This window comes from Mesoplodon mirus (assembly GCF_964341445.2).
Source record: "Mesoplodon mirus genome assembly, chromosome: 3".
Lineage (NCBI taxonomy): Eukaryota > Metazoa > Chordata > Mammalia > Artiodactyla > Ziphiidae > Mesoplodon > Mesoplodon mirus.
The window spans coordinates 26,121,496-26,135,706 of NC_138978.1; the positions used below are offsets into that span (position 1 = coordinate 26,121,496).

Below are 14,211 nucleotides of genomic sequence, written 5' to 3' on the forward strand. Positions count from 1 at the left end.
AGGTGAGGAAGCAGGGCTTCGGACAGGACAAGCCACCTGTCCAGGGTCACACAGGACGTCAGAGGCTCAGCAGGAATTAGATCCAGGCCTTCTGCCTCCCAGTCGAGTACTCACAAGTCAGTACCAGGCTATCAGTCTCACAGCCATGTACACGTGTACTCGCGCGCGCGCGCGCACACACACACACACACACAGGTCTGCATATGGAAGTACAAGCATATGGAGGGGTGGAGACCCTCACTCCAGGGAGACGCCCTCCCGCACTCTGGCTCCTCCTGCAGAGGTTGCTTTGCCCCTTACCTCACCTCATCCAGAGCCCAGCGGATGTGGATAAACCATCATCCTGCCTTCCCGAATTGTGGCTGACGGTTGCTCAGGCAACCGCCTGCCAGATTGTGGAGATTAGCTGAGGAATGTAGCTGGGCCAGTTTGCGCTGAGTCTGGGGGAGCTGCTGGGGGTCCTGGGTTGATTCAGCCCACCTTCTCAGGGAGGCCGTGGCAGAGATGGCGTACCCACGGAGGGGTCTGGTTTTCTCCCTGTCCCCAGCCCAGCTGAGACTGTATCCCCAAGGCTTAGACGAGGCTGGGGGGAGAGAGTGTGTGTATGTGAACACTGAGTGTGTGTCTGTGTGTGTTGTGCATCTCTGTCGGTGTGATTGGAGCGCGTGCCATTTGCACCCAGGAAAGGGACTTGAGGCCCCTTCCTCACCAGTTCCTGACATCTGACTCCAGACCCCTTGATGGCTTGTCCCACTTCTGATCCTACAGTGCCGTCTGGAGAAGCCACCTGCCCTCCTCATGGCTTATAGGATGTGTCACTTGTCTCATCTGAATCCAGGTGCTTCTCTGCTCAAATACCTAGTGTGGTTTCCCCCCTTAAAATGAGGCTGGACTTCTCACCCTGGCACTTGGCTGTCTGTGATCTGGCCTCAGCCTCCTTCCCTCCCATCTTATCTACCATTGTTTGGCCAGTTTGGGCTCCTCTCTGTGCCCTGGACCACCTGTGTTTACTCACTACCTTCCTTCGCTCCTGCTGGGCCCTTTACCTCAGATGCCCCTCTCTCCATCTCTACTGGCCAGAATGGTACCTATCCTTCCATCCCTCTGCTCAGATGCACCCACCTCCAGGAAGCCTTCCCCCTGTACCCACCCTCCTCCCCGGACTCCCCTTGTGGCCTTGACCCTTCTCTGCTTTGTCTCATTCCCTTACCTCCACTCAGACTAGGGGGTCCTTGAGGGCAGAGCAGAGTCTTAACCATTCTTGTGCCTCTACTAGTGCCAACCTGGGGCCTGCTTTGTACTGTCAGTGAATGAATGTCCAATGAATGGAACCGAATTTGCACATGTGGCCAGCAGAATACCAGGGCCTTGCTTTGTTTGTGCCTAGTCTCCTTGCATAAAGATAGGTGGTGTAATTTCCACTAAGATCAGGAACAAGACAAGGTTGCCCACTCTCACCACTCTTATTCAACATTGTTTTGGAAGTTTTAGCCACAGCAATCAGAGAAGAAAAAGAAATAAAAGGAATTCAAATCGGAAAAGAAGGAGTAAAACTGTCCCTGTTTGCAGATGACACGATACTATACATAGAGAATCCTAAAGACGCTACCAGAAAACTACTAGAGCTAATCAATGAATTTGGTAAAGTAGCAGGATACAAAATTAATGCACAGAAATCTCTGGCATGCCTATACACTAATGATGAAAAATCTGAAAGTGAAATTAAGAAAACACTCCCATTTACCATTGCAACAAAAAGAATAAAGTATCTAGGAATAAACCTACCTAAGGAGACAAAAGACCTGTATGCAGAAAATTATAAGACATGGATGAAAGAAATTAAAGATGATACAAATAGATGGAGAGATATACCATGTTCTTGGATTGGAAGAATAAACATTGTGAAAATGACTCTACTACTCAAAGCAATCTACAGATTCAATGCAATCCCTATCAAACTACCACTGGCATTTTTCACAGAACTAGAACAAAAATTTTCACAATTTGTATGGAAACACAAAAGACCCCGAATAGCCAAAGCAATCTTGAGAACGAAAAACGGAGCTGGAGGCATCAGGCTCCCTGACTTCAGACTATACTACAAAGCTACAGTAATCAAGACAGTATGGTACTGGCACAAAAACAGAAATATAGATCAATGGAACAGGATAGAAAGCCCAGAGATAAACCCATGCACATATGGTCACCTTATCTTTGATAAAAGAGGCAGGAATGTACAGTGGAGAAAAGACAGCCTCTTCAATAAGTGATGCTGGGAAAACTGGACAGGTACATGTAAAAGTATGAGATTAGAACACTCCCTGACACCCTACACAAAAATAAGCTCAAAATGGATTAAAGACCTAAATGTAAGGCCAGAAACTATCAAACTCTTAGAGGAAAACATAGGCAGAACACTCTATGACATAAATCACAGCAAGATCCTTTTGGACCCACCTCCTAGAGAAATGGAAATAAAAACAAAAATAAACAAATGGGACCTAATGAAACTTAAAAACTTTTGCACAGCAAAGGAAACCATAAACAAGACAAAAAGACAACCCTCAGAATGGGAGAAAATATTTGCAAATGAAGCAACTGACAAAGGATTAATCTCCAAAATTTACAAGCAGCTCATGCAGCTCAATAACAAAAAACCAAACAACCCAATCCAAAAATGGGCAGAAGACCTAAATAGACAGTTCTCCAAAGAAGATATACAGATTGCCAACAAACACATGAAAGAATGCTCAACATCATTAATCATTAGAGAAATGCAAATCAAAACCACAATGAGATATCTCACACAGGTCAGAATGGCCATCATCAAAAAATCTAGAAACAATAAATGCTGGAGAGGGTGTGGAGAAAAGGGAACACTCTTGCACTGCTGGTGGGAATGTGAATTGGCACAGCCACTATGGAGAACAGTATGGAGGTTCCTTAAAAAACTACAAATAGAACAACCATATGACCCAGCAATCCCACTACTGGGCATATACCCTGAGAAAACCATAATTCAAAAAGAGTCATGTACCAAAGTGTTCATTGCAGCTCTATTTACAATAGCCAGGAGATGGAAGCAACCTAAGTGTCCATCATTGGACGAATAGATAAAGAAGATGTGGCACATATATACAGTGGAATATTACTCAGCCATAAAAAGAAACAAAATTGAGTTATTTGTAGTGAGGTGGATGGACCTAGAGTCTGTCATACAGAGTGAAGTAAGTCAGAAAGAGAAAGACAAATACTGTATGCTAACACATATATATGGAATCTAAGAAAAAAAATGTCATGAAGAACCTAGGGGTAAGACGGGAATAAAGACACAGACCTACTAGAGAATGGACTTGAGGATATGGGGAGGGGGAAGGGTAAACTGTGACAAAGTGAGAGAGAGGCATGGACATATATACACTACCAAACGTAAGGTAGATAGCTAGTGGGAAGCAGCCGCATAGCACAGGGAGATCAGTTTGGTGCTTTGTGACCGCCTGGAGGGGTGGGATAGGGAGGGTGGGAGGGAGGGAGATGCAAGAGGGCAGAGATATAGGAACATATGTATATGTATAACTGATTCACTTTGTTATAAAGCAGAAACTAACACACCATTGTAAAGCAATTATACTCCAATAAAGATAAAAAAAAAAAAAAAGATAGGTGGTGTAAATCCCAGCTTCTGGTACTTAAGATGTGGCCTTGAGCAAGCCACCTCATCTCTCTCTGCCTCGGTGTCCATCTGTAAAATAGGAATAATAATAGTACTGACCTTGTGAGTTATTATGAGAAATCAGTGGCACAGGGGTCATGGTGGTAAGTGGCAGCCCTCTTGTGATGGTGTTGATGTGTGTGTGCATATCTGTGCCCACGTCTGTGTTGATGGAGTCGAGAGGTATTCCCTGACCATTCTTGCTCTCGACACAAAGTCTGGTCTATTTTTTTTCCCCCTGGGCTGGCGGCCCCTAGCAGGAGTTGAGTCTCTAGTAGAAGCGGGGACTTGGCATTGGGACTCCTAGCTCCTGAGCCATCCAGACTGGAGGTGATGGGGCTTTTCCCAGGATCCAGGAGGGCTGATTGTTCCCATCCCAGGGTGAGCTGGGGAGCAGGTGGGGGTGGGGCTCACCTTGGAGAACCTGGCCCCAGAGATGTTACCCCCTGAGAGCTGTGGCTGGAATGGGCCTGGCCCAGAAACACAGGGCTGGGGATGGGCATGGATCAGGGAGAGGGAATCATTCTGCCTCTGGAAGGGGGTACTCTGGATGGGAATGGTCAGCCGGGGAGATCACCCTGGCTTGGGACAGGTGCAGGACTTCCGTTTTGACAGAAGTCAGGGATCACTCTGGACATGGTCAGCTGGTCTGGGCTCAGTCAGTCAGTCTGGTGGTCATTGTGGCCGAAGTCAGATGGTCTGGTGGTCATCTGGATGATGATGGGGCCACTCTGGCTCAGGTCTATCTGTCTGGGGGTCACTGACCTGCATCAGGCAATCTCAGGGTTACTCTGGCCAAGGTCAGACAGTCTGGGGGTCCCTCTGACCAGGTCAGTCAGGCTGGGAGTCCTGGAAACTCACGTGGCCTGGCTCAGAATGGATGGGAGGAAGCCAAGGAGCTGGCATTCCCAGGCTCGCCGCAGGGCCATGGGTGAGACATCTGGGGCAGCTGCCTTGTTACTTGAGAAGGAACAGGAAGGATCTGAGCCCCAGCGAGACTCTAGATCCTGGGTTCCCTCTCTGGTAATTTGGAGGCTCAGGGAGGCCTTGGCTAAGACCCTCAGGCACAGACTCAGCTCAGGCTGAATGAAGTCAGCTGTCCCCTCCTCCAGGAAGCCCTCCCTGATCATCCCTACTAGCTATGTTCTCTCTCCATGCTGTGCTATGGATCATTTTCTAGGGGGAGAGCTGAGGCCTCCCCAGCACAGATGGAGTTAAAACCCACCTCCACAGGCCATAGGGCACATGCTGACCAGGGGTCTTCACACAATGAGGCAAAGAGCTCAGCCAATGTCCTACCCCAGCTCTGGAGAGAGGCTGCTGTTATTTCATCCCATCCACCTGGTGCCAGCCTTTTGCCCACCTTTTACTGTTTTACACTCTGATGGGGTCCATAAAGAGGAAAGGGAGACCCCCCCCACCACCAATAGTGGCAAGCCCCTTGTGCCTGGCTGTGCATTTCGAGATGCTGCTTCACATGATCCGCAAAAACCTGGAGAAGTCCCTGCTGCAGATGAAACAGCAGAGCCTCCTGAAAGTGAGGTCACCAGCAGTGCGTGCAGATGCCCACCGTTGTGCCTGGCATGTGGCACTCACTCCCCAGTTACTCTCTGTTTCTTGTCCCTCCTCTTCTTGAGGCTGGGAAGCAGCTAAAACTTGCTCCTTCTCATAGTGAAGGCTTTTCTGGTGAGAAATGTGGACTTCGGCCTCTGACCGCCATGGATTCAAATCCTGCTTCTGTTACTCAGGTGGCTCAGGTGGAACAGGTGCAGAGCTGCTAGCTCCTGAGTGCTTGCATGTGCTACACATTGTGCTAAGTGGACCCCGCACTGAAACCTCAACATCTCCACTTGTGGGTGGGGAAACTGAAGATGAGAAAGGATCACCATCACAGGGCTGGCAAATTGCAGAGTCAAGGTTCAATCCCAAGTCTGTCTGATGCCAAAGCCCACTTGCTTATCTACCACCGTATACTGTGGATGAATTCCTTCACCCCTCAGAGCCTCAGTCACCTCATCTGTCAAGTGGGGAGAAGTACCAGTGGCTGATAGGCACCCAGGACAGGGCCTGGCACGATTTGTGTCTGCTTCCTCGCCACTTGTCCGTGCATTTTTCCGGGTCTCAGATGCCTTCATTTACCCCTGATGGGGCTCCAGACACTAAGGTTCAGGAGTGAGTGCAGGGACCTGTCTGCAGTTACTTTCTGAACCAGTGGTGTTCTCAAGTGTATTATGTCCAACTCAGGGCTTTGATGAGCCAGCTAAGATACATGGACCTCATTACCAACCAAAGGACTCACATCCATTTCAATCCCCGCCTTATTTAAACTATGTATATTGGTTCCAAATCATGGGAATTTGCTTCCTCTAGTCATATGTGTCCTCAGTCCACACATGACTGTTTTGCCTGCCACATTCCTGCAGGCAGAGACCTCAGTTGGGTGACTTTGGATAATGTGCATCACTTAAGCCTATCTGTCAAGTAGGAATAAATACAGTAGTGGTACCTCCTTAGAAGGCGAGGCCTAAATGGGACTCCACGCTTAAAGCATTTAGCACTGTGCAGGGCTTGTCGTAAGCCTGATGTCATCAGTGGACATTGTTCTTATTTTTAAGGAGATACCATCAGGGCTGACCTAGGGCATTCATTACCCTGCCAGTCCTGGGGCCCACTGTCTGTCCTCTCTGCAAAGATGGAGGGGCAGGTGATGGAACACTGACCAGCAGTTGGTGGATCTTGGTCCAAACCCCACCTCTGTCATTAACCTGCTGTGTGACCTTAAGGAGGTCACAGCCTCTTTGGGCCTCAGTTTCCTCATCTGTAAAGTGGGGATAATTCTAGCTTTGATTTCATGAGTTGTTGAGAGGCTTTAATGGATAGTAATGATAACTGGTTTTTGTTGAGGAGGGTCTTTGATTGGTGGTTGAGCAGTGGGGGGTCCTGGGGAGTACTGGGGGGTGGGCAATGTGGGGAGGTCTTGGCATTGGGAGGAGACAATGAAAAGAAGGAGAGGGTGGGGGAGGGAGTGTTTGGTTAGAGGGAGGGAGCAGTGGGGGGAGGGCTTGAGGAGACGGAGGGGATGAGGGTGGGCCTGGGTAGGAAGGGACAGTGGGGGGCACCTAGAGGGTAGCCCCAGGAGCCCTTCTGGCTAGCAGCCCTGCTCTAGCCTGGGCTAAGCAGGCCCTTCCCTCACAGCCGGCTGCACCTTCGAGGAGGCGAGTGACCCAGCAGTGCCCTGTGAGTACAGCCAGGCCCAGTATGACGACTTCCAGTGGGAGCAAGTGAGGATCCACCCTGGCACCCGGGCTCCTGCGGACCTGCCCCATGGTGAGCCTACTCTCAATCACCATTCCCCCTTCACCTCCTTCCAGGGGCATGCTGCCCACCTGCTGTGTTACCTTGGGTACATTGCCTAATCTTTCTGGGCCTCCATCTGCTCTGGCATCTGTAATGACACAAATGACACTGTGAATATGGAGCTCTCTGGACCCTAACCAATTGTGTATTTCAGGTAGTTTTACCTGTAAAATGGGTGCAGGTTCAAGTAATCAAAGACCCTTGCAAACTGTAAGATAAAGCCCACCTCCCATTACTCCTATGGCAGCTTAGTTCAGAATCCACCTTCCTCCTGCCAGGTCTTCGTAAACCCTCCACCTTCAGGGAGGCTCTCTTCTCCCTGCGAGCCTCTGAATCCTGGTCTCCCAGGACTTGAAGATGCTGACAGAGCAGTAACCTTCGGGGCTGGCTGTGTGTAAAACCTTTCTGCCTCTGCCCCTTTCTTCCTGGATCTTTCCCGACTTCGGCCCTGCCCTGCCCCTCTTTCAGGATGGGGAATATTTGGTGTCGTGAACACTGGACTGAGAGGAGACTAATTATGTAGATTCTAGTCTTGGCCTTCTACCCTGATGATGGCCTCTAGTGTACTGGTTCCAGAGTCATGAAGGCTGGGCTTCAGATCTTTGCTTCATCACTTACCATCTTTGTGACTCTGGGCAAGTCACCTAACTTCTCTGAGCTTCCATTTCCTTAACTATAAAATGGAGAGCACAATAATCCATTTCATAGGATTATTAGATAATGCCTATAAAGTACATAACATGGGGGTGGCATGTAAGGGTTCAATTAATGCTTAGATGCTATTGTTGGAGATATTTGAGGGGGTCCAACTACTAGCACTCCTCTTCACTGGGTACAGAAGCAACTGGGGATTAAGAAAAGGATAAGACAGGTGGAGGCCAAATTATCGCCTTTATTACTGATGAAGGCTGAGTCGGAGGACACAGCATAGTGCGAGGACCAAAAGGGCTTGCTGTGGGAACCCAGAATGGGACAGCCTATGGCCCCTGCCCTTTGCCCTGTCATAGTAGTAGGCCAGGGCCTTTGCTGCTCAGCTCACAGCATGGCCGAGATCGCATCTGCTGTCAAGGGTGCGTGGGAGGGGCAGCAAAGGTTCTCAGTGTGGGACCAGGACTTGAAGCCAGCAGGAGAGAGGCCCTCCACGACCTGGCACAGGCAGCCTCCGCAGCCTGGGCTCCTGCCCCTCACCTCGACTCCTGGAGGCCCCCCTGCCTCCCCTCTTCTGTGCATTTGCTCACACTGTGCCCTCCCTGGGGCATTCCTCTCCGCCTTCCCAGGGCTCTCAGCTCCTTGTTTGACCTCTGTCCTGGCAGGTATCAAAGTCTGACCTGTGTGACAGTGATCTGTCAAGGTGCCCACCATGGCAGGGATGCTGAGCGGGCCGATTCCATATCCCCAGGGCCCAGCCTTGGCCTGGTACAGGTTAGCATTCGGGTACAGGTTGCTGATTTGAATTCACCTCTTACAGTCCTGACCACCCTGTGTGGGCTCTGCTTCTCTCTCTCCCCCACACAAGCAGAGACATACCCAGTGATGAAAAAGGGAGAGAAATTTTGTATGTAGTGTGGGCCTTGGGCTGGATCCTGGGGATGCAGTGGTGAGCCAGATGGACAGTCTCTCTGCTGTGTTGGTGCTCACATTCTGGGGAAGAGTTGGAGGTGGAGAGAGGAGGAAGGAGGGAGATTCACACTCAGAGTCAGAGAGCAGGAGAGAGGAGAAGGAGGGGTGACGGATGAAGGGAGTAAATGGAAGAGAGGTGGAGGGATGCAGAGTGAGAAAAGACTAGGGAAGAAGAAGGGAGAGAGGCAGGGCGAGCAGGAGGAAGAGGCAAGACCAAAGTGTCAGGTTGAAAGGGGGAGAGAGACACACCCACAGCTCACAGGGAGAGGAGAGAGGATGGAGTGGGCCAAGGGAGACTGTGCGGGGGCTGGGATGTGCCCCTTCCTGGGGGGGAATGGGGACCTGGAGTTTTGTTTACTACCCCACCAGGACTGATGCAGGAGCTGCCTTCTTCACAGGCTTCTGGCTCCCAGAGATGAATGTGGTTCCCTCCAGCAGAGTCCCTGGAGAGCCCTCCTGGAGCAGGGAGCCTATTGGTTTGGGATCTGAATGGGCTTGTGTGGGCTGGCAGCCAGGCCTGGGAGGGGGCGGCCCTGGGTGGCTGCAGGCACCCCGTTAGCAGCTGCTGGGGCCTTCTCCCCACAGGAGGGAAGCCATAATCCCCCAGCCAGGTCCTGAGGAGTCCAGCCCCCTTTCTCCCTCTCCCCCTCTCCCCCACTCCCAGCATACAGCTTGGATCTCTGGGGAAGGGGCAGGGCTGCCTTTCTCCAGGTTCGAAATCAAAAGAGTTGTATCCTAGGAGTTTAGATTGAGGGGCTGGGGGCTGGAAGGGAAGTTAGAGCCCTTTCATTCCATCTGTGTTCTGTAAGTTCATTCAGCTTGCGGACCTGTGCTGGGGACGCAGCGGAGCCCTGAGGCGTCACAGGCTGGTGGGGAGAGCGATACATACTTTATTAATGATCCAAGGGCCAGGAGAGACACCCATAGAGGGTTGGAGTGGGAGGGCTTCAGAAGAGGTGGATGTTGAGGGCCTGTCATGTGCCGGACTCTTGACTCCTGAGATGAATGTCCTAGTCCTTGCCTCCCAGGACAGCTCAGAATGTGGGGAAAGCTGTGGATTAGCACAAGCTTGGACTGGGATCATAAAGGGTGAGGTGAGGAGCCAGAAAGGGGTTTTGGCACAGCCAGATTTGTGTGTTTTTTTGCTGCTCCAAGTCTTTACTTTGGGAAACAGATGCAGGGAAATGAAGGGACTTACCCAGTGAGTCAGAGCTGGGACCAGAACTCAGGCCCCTGACTCCAGATGGGTCCAAATGCCTGGACTCCTTTGTTTCTGCCTCCTTCTCTGTGCCCACCTGACCCTGGTCCTCCCCTGAGTTCTCAGCTCCTGCCTCTTCCTCCTTTCTTTCCAGGCTCCTACTTGATGGTCAATGCTTCCCAGCATGCTCCAGGCCAGCGGGCCCATGTCATCTTCCAGAGTCTGAGTGAGAATGACACCCACTGTGTGCAGTTCAGCTACTTCCTGTACAGCCGGGATGGGCACAGCCCGGGCACTTTGGGCATCTATGTGCGTGTCAATGGGGGTCCCCTGGGCAGTGCCGTCTGGAATATGACTGGATCCCACGGCCGCCAGTGGCACCAGGCTGAGCTGGCTGTCAGCACCTTCTGGCCCAATGAATATCAGGTGGGCTGGGTTCAGTCTGCAGTCAGTCTGTGCTTGGGGGTGTGGGTAGAGGGGTGTCAGCATGAGATCAGAGTAAGCAAGTGGCCAAGGTTGGAATTAGTTTGTGTCAGCATCAGGAGTCAGTCTGTGGTCAGCACTGGGTTCTTCAGTGATGGTTCAGTCTGGTTCAGTGTCAGAGGTCATTGTTATTAGGAATAGTTTATGGTTGGGGTCGAGGTGAGTTGGAATAGTGCTGACTTGGAAACCCTGTCTGGCTGGGAAGTTTTGTGGCTTGAAGGTAACTGTCCAGGATTGGGATGGAACCTCTGGCCTTGACCTTGTTAGCTCTGGGTGCTGACACCCCCTTCCACAACAAGCTGTCTTGGTATGGAGGGTAACTGTGAGCTGGGCTGCTTGTTGAGGAGGATGGGGCTGGAGCACAGCTGAAAGGGGGCTCTTGTGGGCATCTCCCCAGGCAGGGCTGGAGGGATGTCAGCATGACAGGGACCCTCCCACCTCCCCCAGGTGCTGTTTGAGGCCCTCATCTCCTCAGACCGCAGGGGCTACATGGGCCTAGATGACATCCTGCTTCTCAGCTACCCCTGCGGTGAGTCCCAGCCCACTGGGGTGCAGGGTGAGGGGTACGGGAGGCTGCGGCTCCTGCTGACAGGGGGCGCGAGCCCAGCTCACGCCAAGGCTCTGTTCTGGCAGCAAAGGCCCCGCACTTCTCCCGCCTGGGTGACGTGGAGGTCAACGCGGGCCAGAACGCCTCGTTCCAGTGCATGGCTGCTGGCAGAGCAGCGGAGGCCGAGCGCTTCCTTCTGCAGGTGAGGTGGGTGGGGTGGGAGTGCGGGGGGACCTTGGCCAACTTCTTATGAAAAGTTCTGGCTCCTCTGCGGAATGCTGAGTCCTTCCGTTATTCTCCAGCACCCAAACAATGCGTCCTGGCTCTCCCTAGGCTCTGCTCTGCCCTCTTGGGTGCCCCATCCCCCGAGGACAGAGAGCGGCTCCAGGATCCTCCAACCACACCTTCCATCAAAGGCAGAGCGACCACATTCCCTTAATCAGACCCACACCTTCCTGTGGCAGAGCTGGTTCCAGGAACCCCAAATGCCCCTGTGTAGTAGGGATGGCTAAATGGGGCCGGGACATTTACCACTCCCCTCGCCCGGGTCACAGCGAGATCTGGACCTTTCTTCCCCGGCGCCCATGACCCATTGGCCCCTCTCCCCGCTCAGCGACAGAGCGGGGCACTGGTGCCCGCGGCCGGCGTGAGGCACATCAGCCACCGGCGCTTCCTGGCCACCTTCCCGCTGGCCGCCGTGCGCCGCGCGGAGCAGGACCTGTACCGCTGTGTGTCCCAGGCCCCGCGTGGCGTGGGCGTCTCCAACTTCGCAGAGCTGATCGTCAAAGGTGAGCTCGGGGACGCTTGCGGAGGGCGGGCCTCCGAGGGGCGGGGCGAGCGGAGGGTGGGGGCGCAGTTTCTACCAGGGGGCGGAGTCTTGTCAGGGGGCGTGGCCCATGGACGGGTAGGGAAGGAAGGGTTTGACCGGGGGCGTGGTCTGACCGCGGGGCGGGGCTTGCGGAGGGGCACAATCTCACCCGCGATCAGGTCCAACTGGAGGTGAGGGGATGTGACTGAGAGGTGGGCCCGCGTGGGGACTGGGTCAAGGTGTGAGCCCGGCGAGGCGGGATCTGGCTATTGGGCCCTAGGGTTGACCGGAGCGGGCAAGCGGTCAGTTCTTGGAGGCGAGGACTTGGGGATTCAGAAGGGAGTGAGGGAGAGGGTGTAGGCTGAGGGGTGAGGTCGGGGTCAGCTTTTGGAGTGGGGAGCTTCTTAGGGCCTGGGGATTTAGTGGGGAGAGGCAGTCTAGTCTAGGGCTTGGGGGCTGCGTGAGGAGCCTGGGGGGACAGGAGGGCTCTTGGGTTTTTGGGTGTGGTGGGGTGCGGAGCTGAGGGCCAGGGATTCATAGCGGCATCCGCGGGCTCCGTCTCTCTCCCATCTCCTTGCAGAGCCCCCTACCCCCATTGCGCCCCCGCAGCTGCTGCGCGCTGGTCCCACCTACCTCATCATCCAGCTCAACACCAACTCCATCATTGGCGACGGGCCGATCGTGCGTAAGGAGATTGAGTACCGCATGGCGCGCGGCCCGTGGGCGGAGGTGCACGCGGTCAGCCTGCAGACCTACAAGCTGTGGCACCTCGACCCCGACACGGAGTACGAGATCAGCGTCCTGCTCACGCGCCCCGGTGACGGCGGCACCGGCCGCCCCGGGCCGCCCCTCGTCAGCCGCACCAAGTGCGCAGGTGGGTGCCTCCTGGCTCCACTCCCTCCTCCAGATACCCGGGTATGGACTCAGGGCAACCGAGGGGCGAAGGGTACATTCCGAGCGGTAGTATGGCCTCGATCTGTGCTTCTAAAACTTTCTAAAACATCGTGGCCTTCCTTCAATCCTAGTTATGGTAAAGAAAATAATGATAGCTAACATTTCACTTTGTGATGGACATTTATACATATATTGTGTGTGTGTCATTTATTGACTTAAAACTCAGAACAACACCATGATCTAGGTAGTCTTGTCATACCCGTTTTACAGATGAGGTGTAAAATCTGTAACCTCTGTACAGATCATTATTAACAGAGATGTTAAGTGACTGGCTCAAAGTCACACAGCTAGTAAGCAGCAGAGCAGTAAGGGATTGGAACCCTTGACCAGCTGTCTTCAGAATCTGTGTTCTTAATTCTACATTATATCATCTAGATAAAATAAACAACTAAACACCATAAAATAAAAGTGTTATTAAATTCTAGCTGGGTTCTCTTGTCTGGGCAATTGAGCCTGAAGTCTGCTTTTGCTTGTTTCAAAGGGTAATGCAGCTGTTACGAGCAATGGCACACCTGCACCAGGGGAGACTTTATTGTTTAATCAGAAGAGAAATTGACAACAGAACAATTTTCTTACTCTGTGATTTCAGCGTTTTTGTTGTTGCTGAATTTTTATTGAGATATAAAAGATTCATATGTGGTTGTAAGAAAAAATGTAAGAGAAATTTCCTTATACACTTTACCCTGTTGCCTGCATTTTGCAAAACTGTAGTGTAAATCACACTCAAGATACTGACATTGTTAAAATCCACAGATCTTATTCAGACTTCCCCAGTTTAATTTGTCCTGATTTGTGTGTATCTGTGTATATTTAGTTCTATACAGTTTATCACATGTGTTGGTTGCTTTGTGTATTTCTCACCACAGTCAAGATAGTGAACAGTTCAATCAACTTAAGGATCCTTTGTTGCTCTTTTTTTTTTTTTTTGCGGTACCCTGGCCTCTCATTGTTGTGGCCTCTCCCGTTGCGGAGCACAGGCTCCGGACGCTCAGGCTCAGCGGCCATGGCTCACAGGCCCAGCCGCTCCACGGCATGTGGGATCTTCCCAGACCAGGGCACAAACCCGCGTCCCCTGCATCGGCAGGCGGACTCTCAACCACTGCGCCACCAGGGAAGCCCCCTTCGTTGCTCTTTTATATCATTTCTGTCCCTTCCTCTACCCCCAACCCCTGGTTACCACTAATTTGTCCTTCATTTCTAAAATTTTGTCACTTTAGAAATGTTATATAGATAATGAAATCATACAGTGTATAACCTTTTGAATCGGCTTTTTTATTTGGTAACAGCTTTATGAGATATAATTCACACCTCATACATTTCACTCATTAGAGTGTACAATTCAATGGTTTTTAGTATATTCACAGAGTTGTGCAACCATCACCACAATCAATTTTAGAACATTTTTCATCTCCCCCAAAGGAAACCTTGTATTCTTTTGCAGTCCACCCCTCCCCTCATTTCCCCCTAATTCCTTCGGCTCAAGGCAGCCACTAATTTACTTTTTGTCTCTATAGATTTGCCTTTTTGTGGAC

The 14,211-nt window shown here is 51.8% G+C and overlaps 1 protein-coding gene across 5 annotated transcripts in view; it reads left to right on the forward strand.

Moving 5' to 3' along the window:
- PTPRU (protein tyrosine phosphatase receptor type U) overlaps positions 1-14,211 on the forward strand; it is an 84,215-nt gene that overhangs the window by 11,318 nt on the left and 58,686 nt on the right. For 3 of the 5 annotated variants that reach the window (XM_082613593.1, XM_082613596.1, XM_082613597.1), the window contains exons 2-7: positions 6,908-7,039; positions 10,042-10,313; positions 10,818-10,899; positions 11,004-11,119; positions 11,531-11,705; positions 12,306-12,599. In XM_082613593.1, the coding sequence (XP_082469719.1) occupies positions 6,908-7,039; positions 10,042-10,313; positions 10,818-10,899; positions 11,004-11,119; positions 11,531-11,705; positions 12,306-12,599 (1,071 nt within the window). Of the gene's footprint in view, positions 1-768; positions 839-6,907; positions 7,040-10,041; positions 10,314-10,817; positions 10,900-11,003; positions 11,120-11,530; positions 11,706-12,305; positions 12,600-14,211 lie in introns of all 5 variants that reach the window. The other 2 variants (XM_082613594.1, XM_082613595.1) reach the window with 1 other exon arrangement.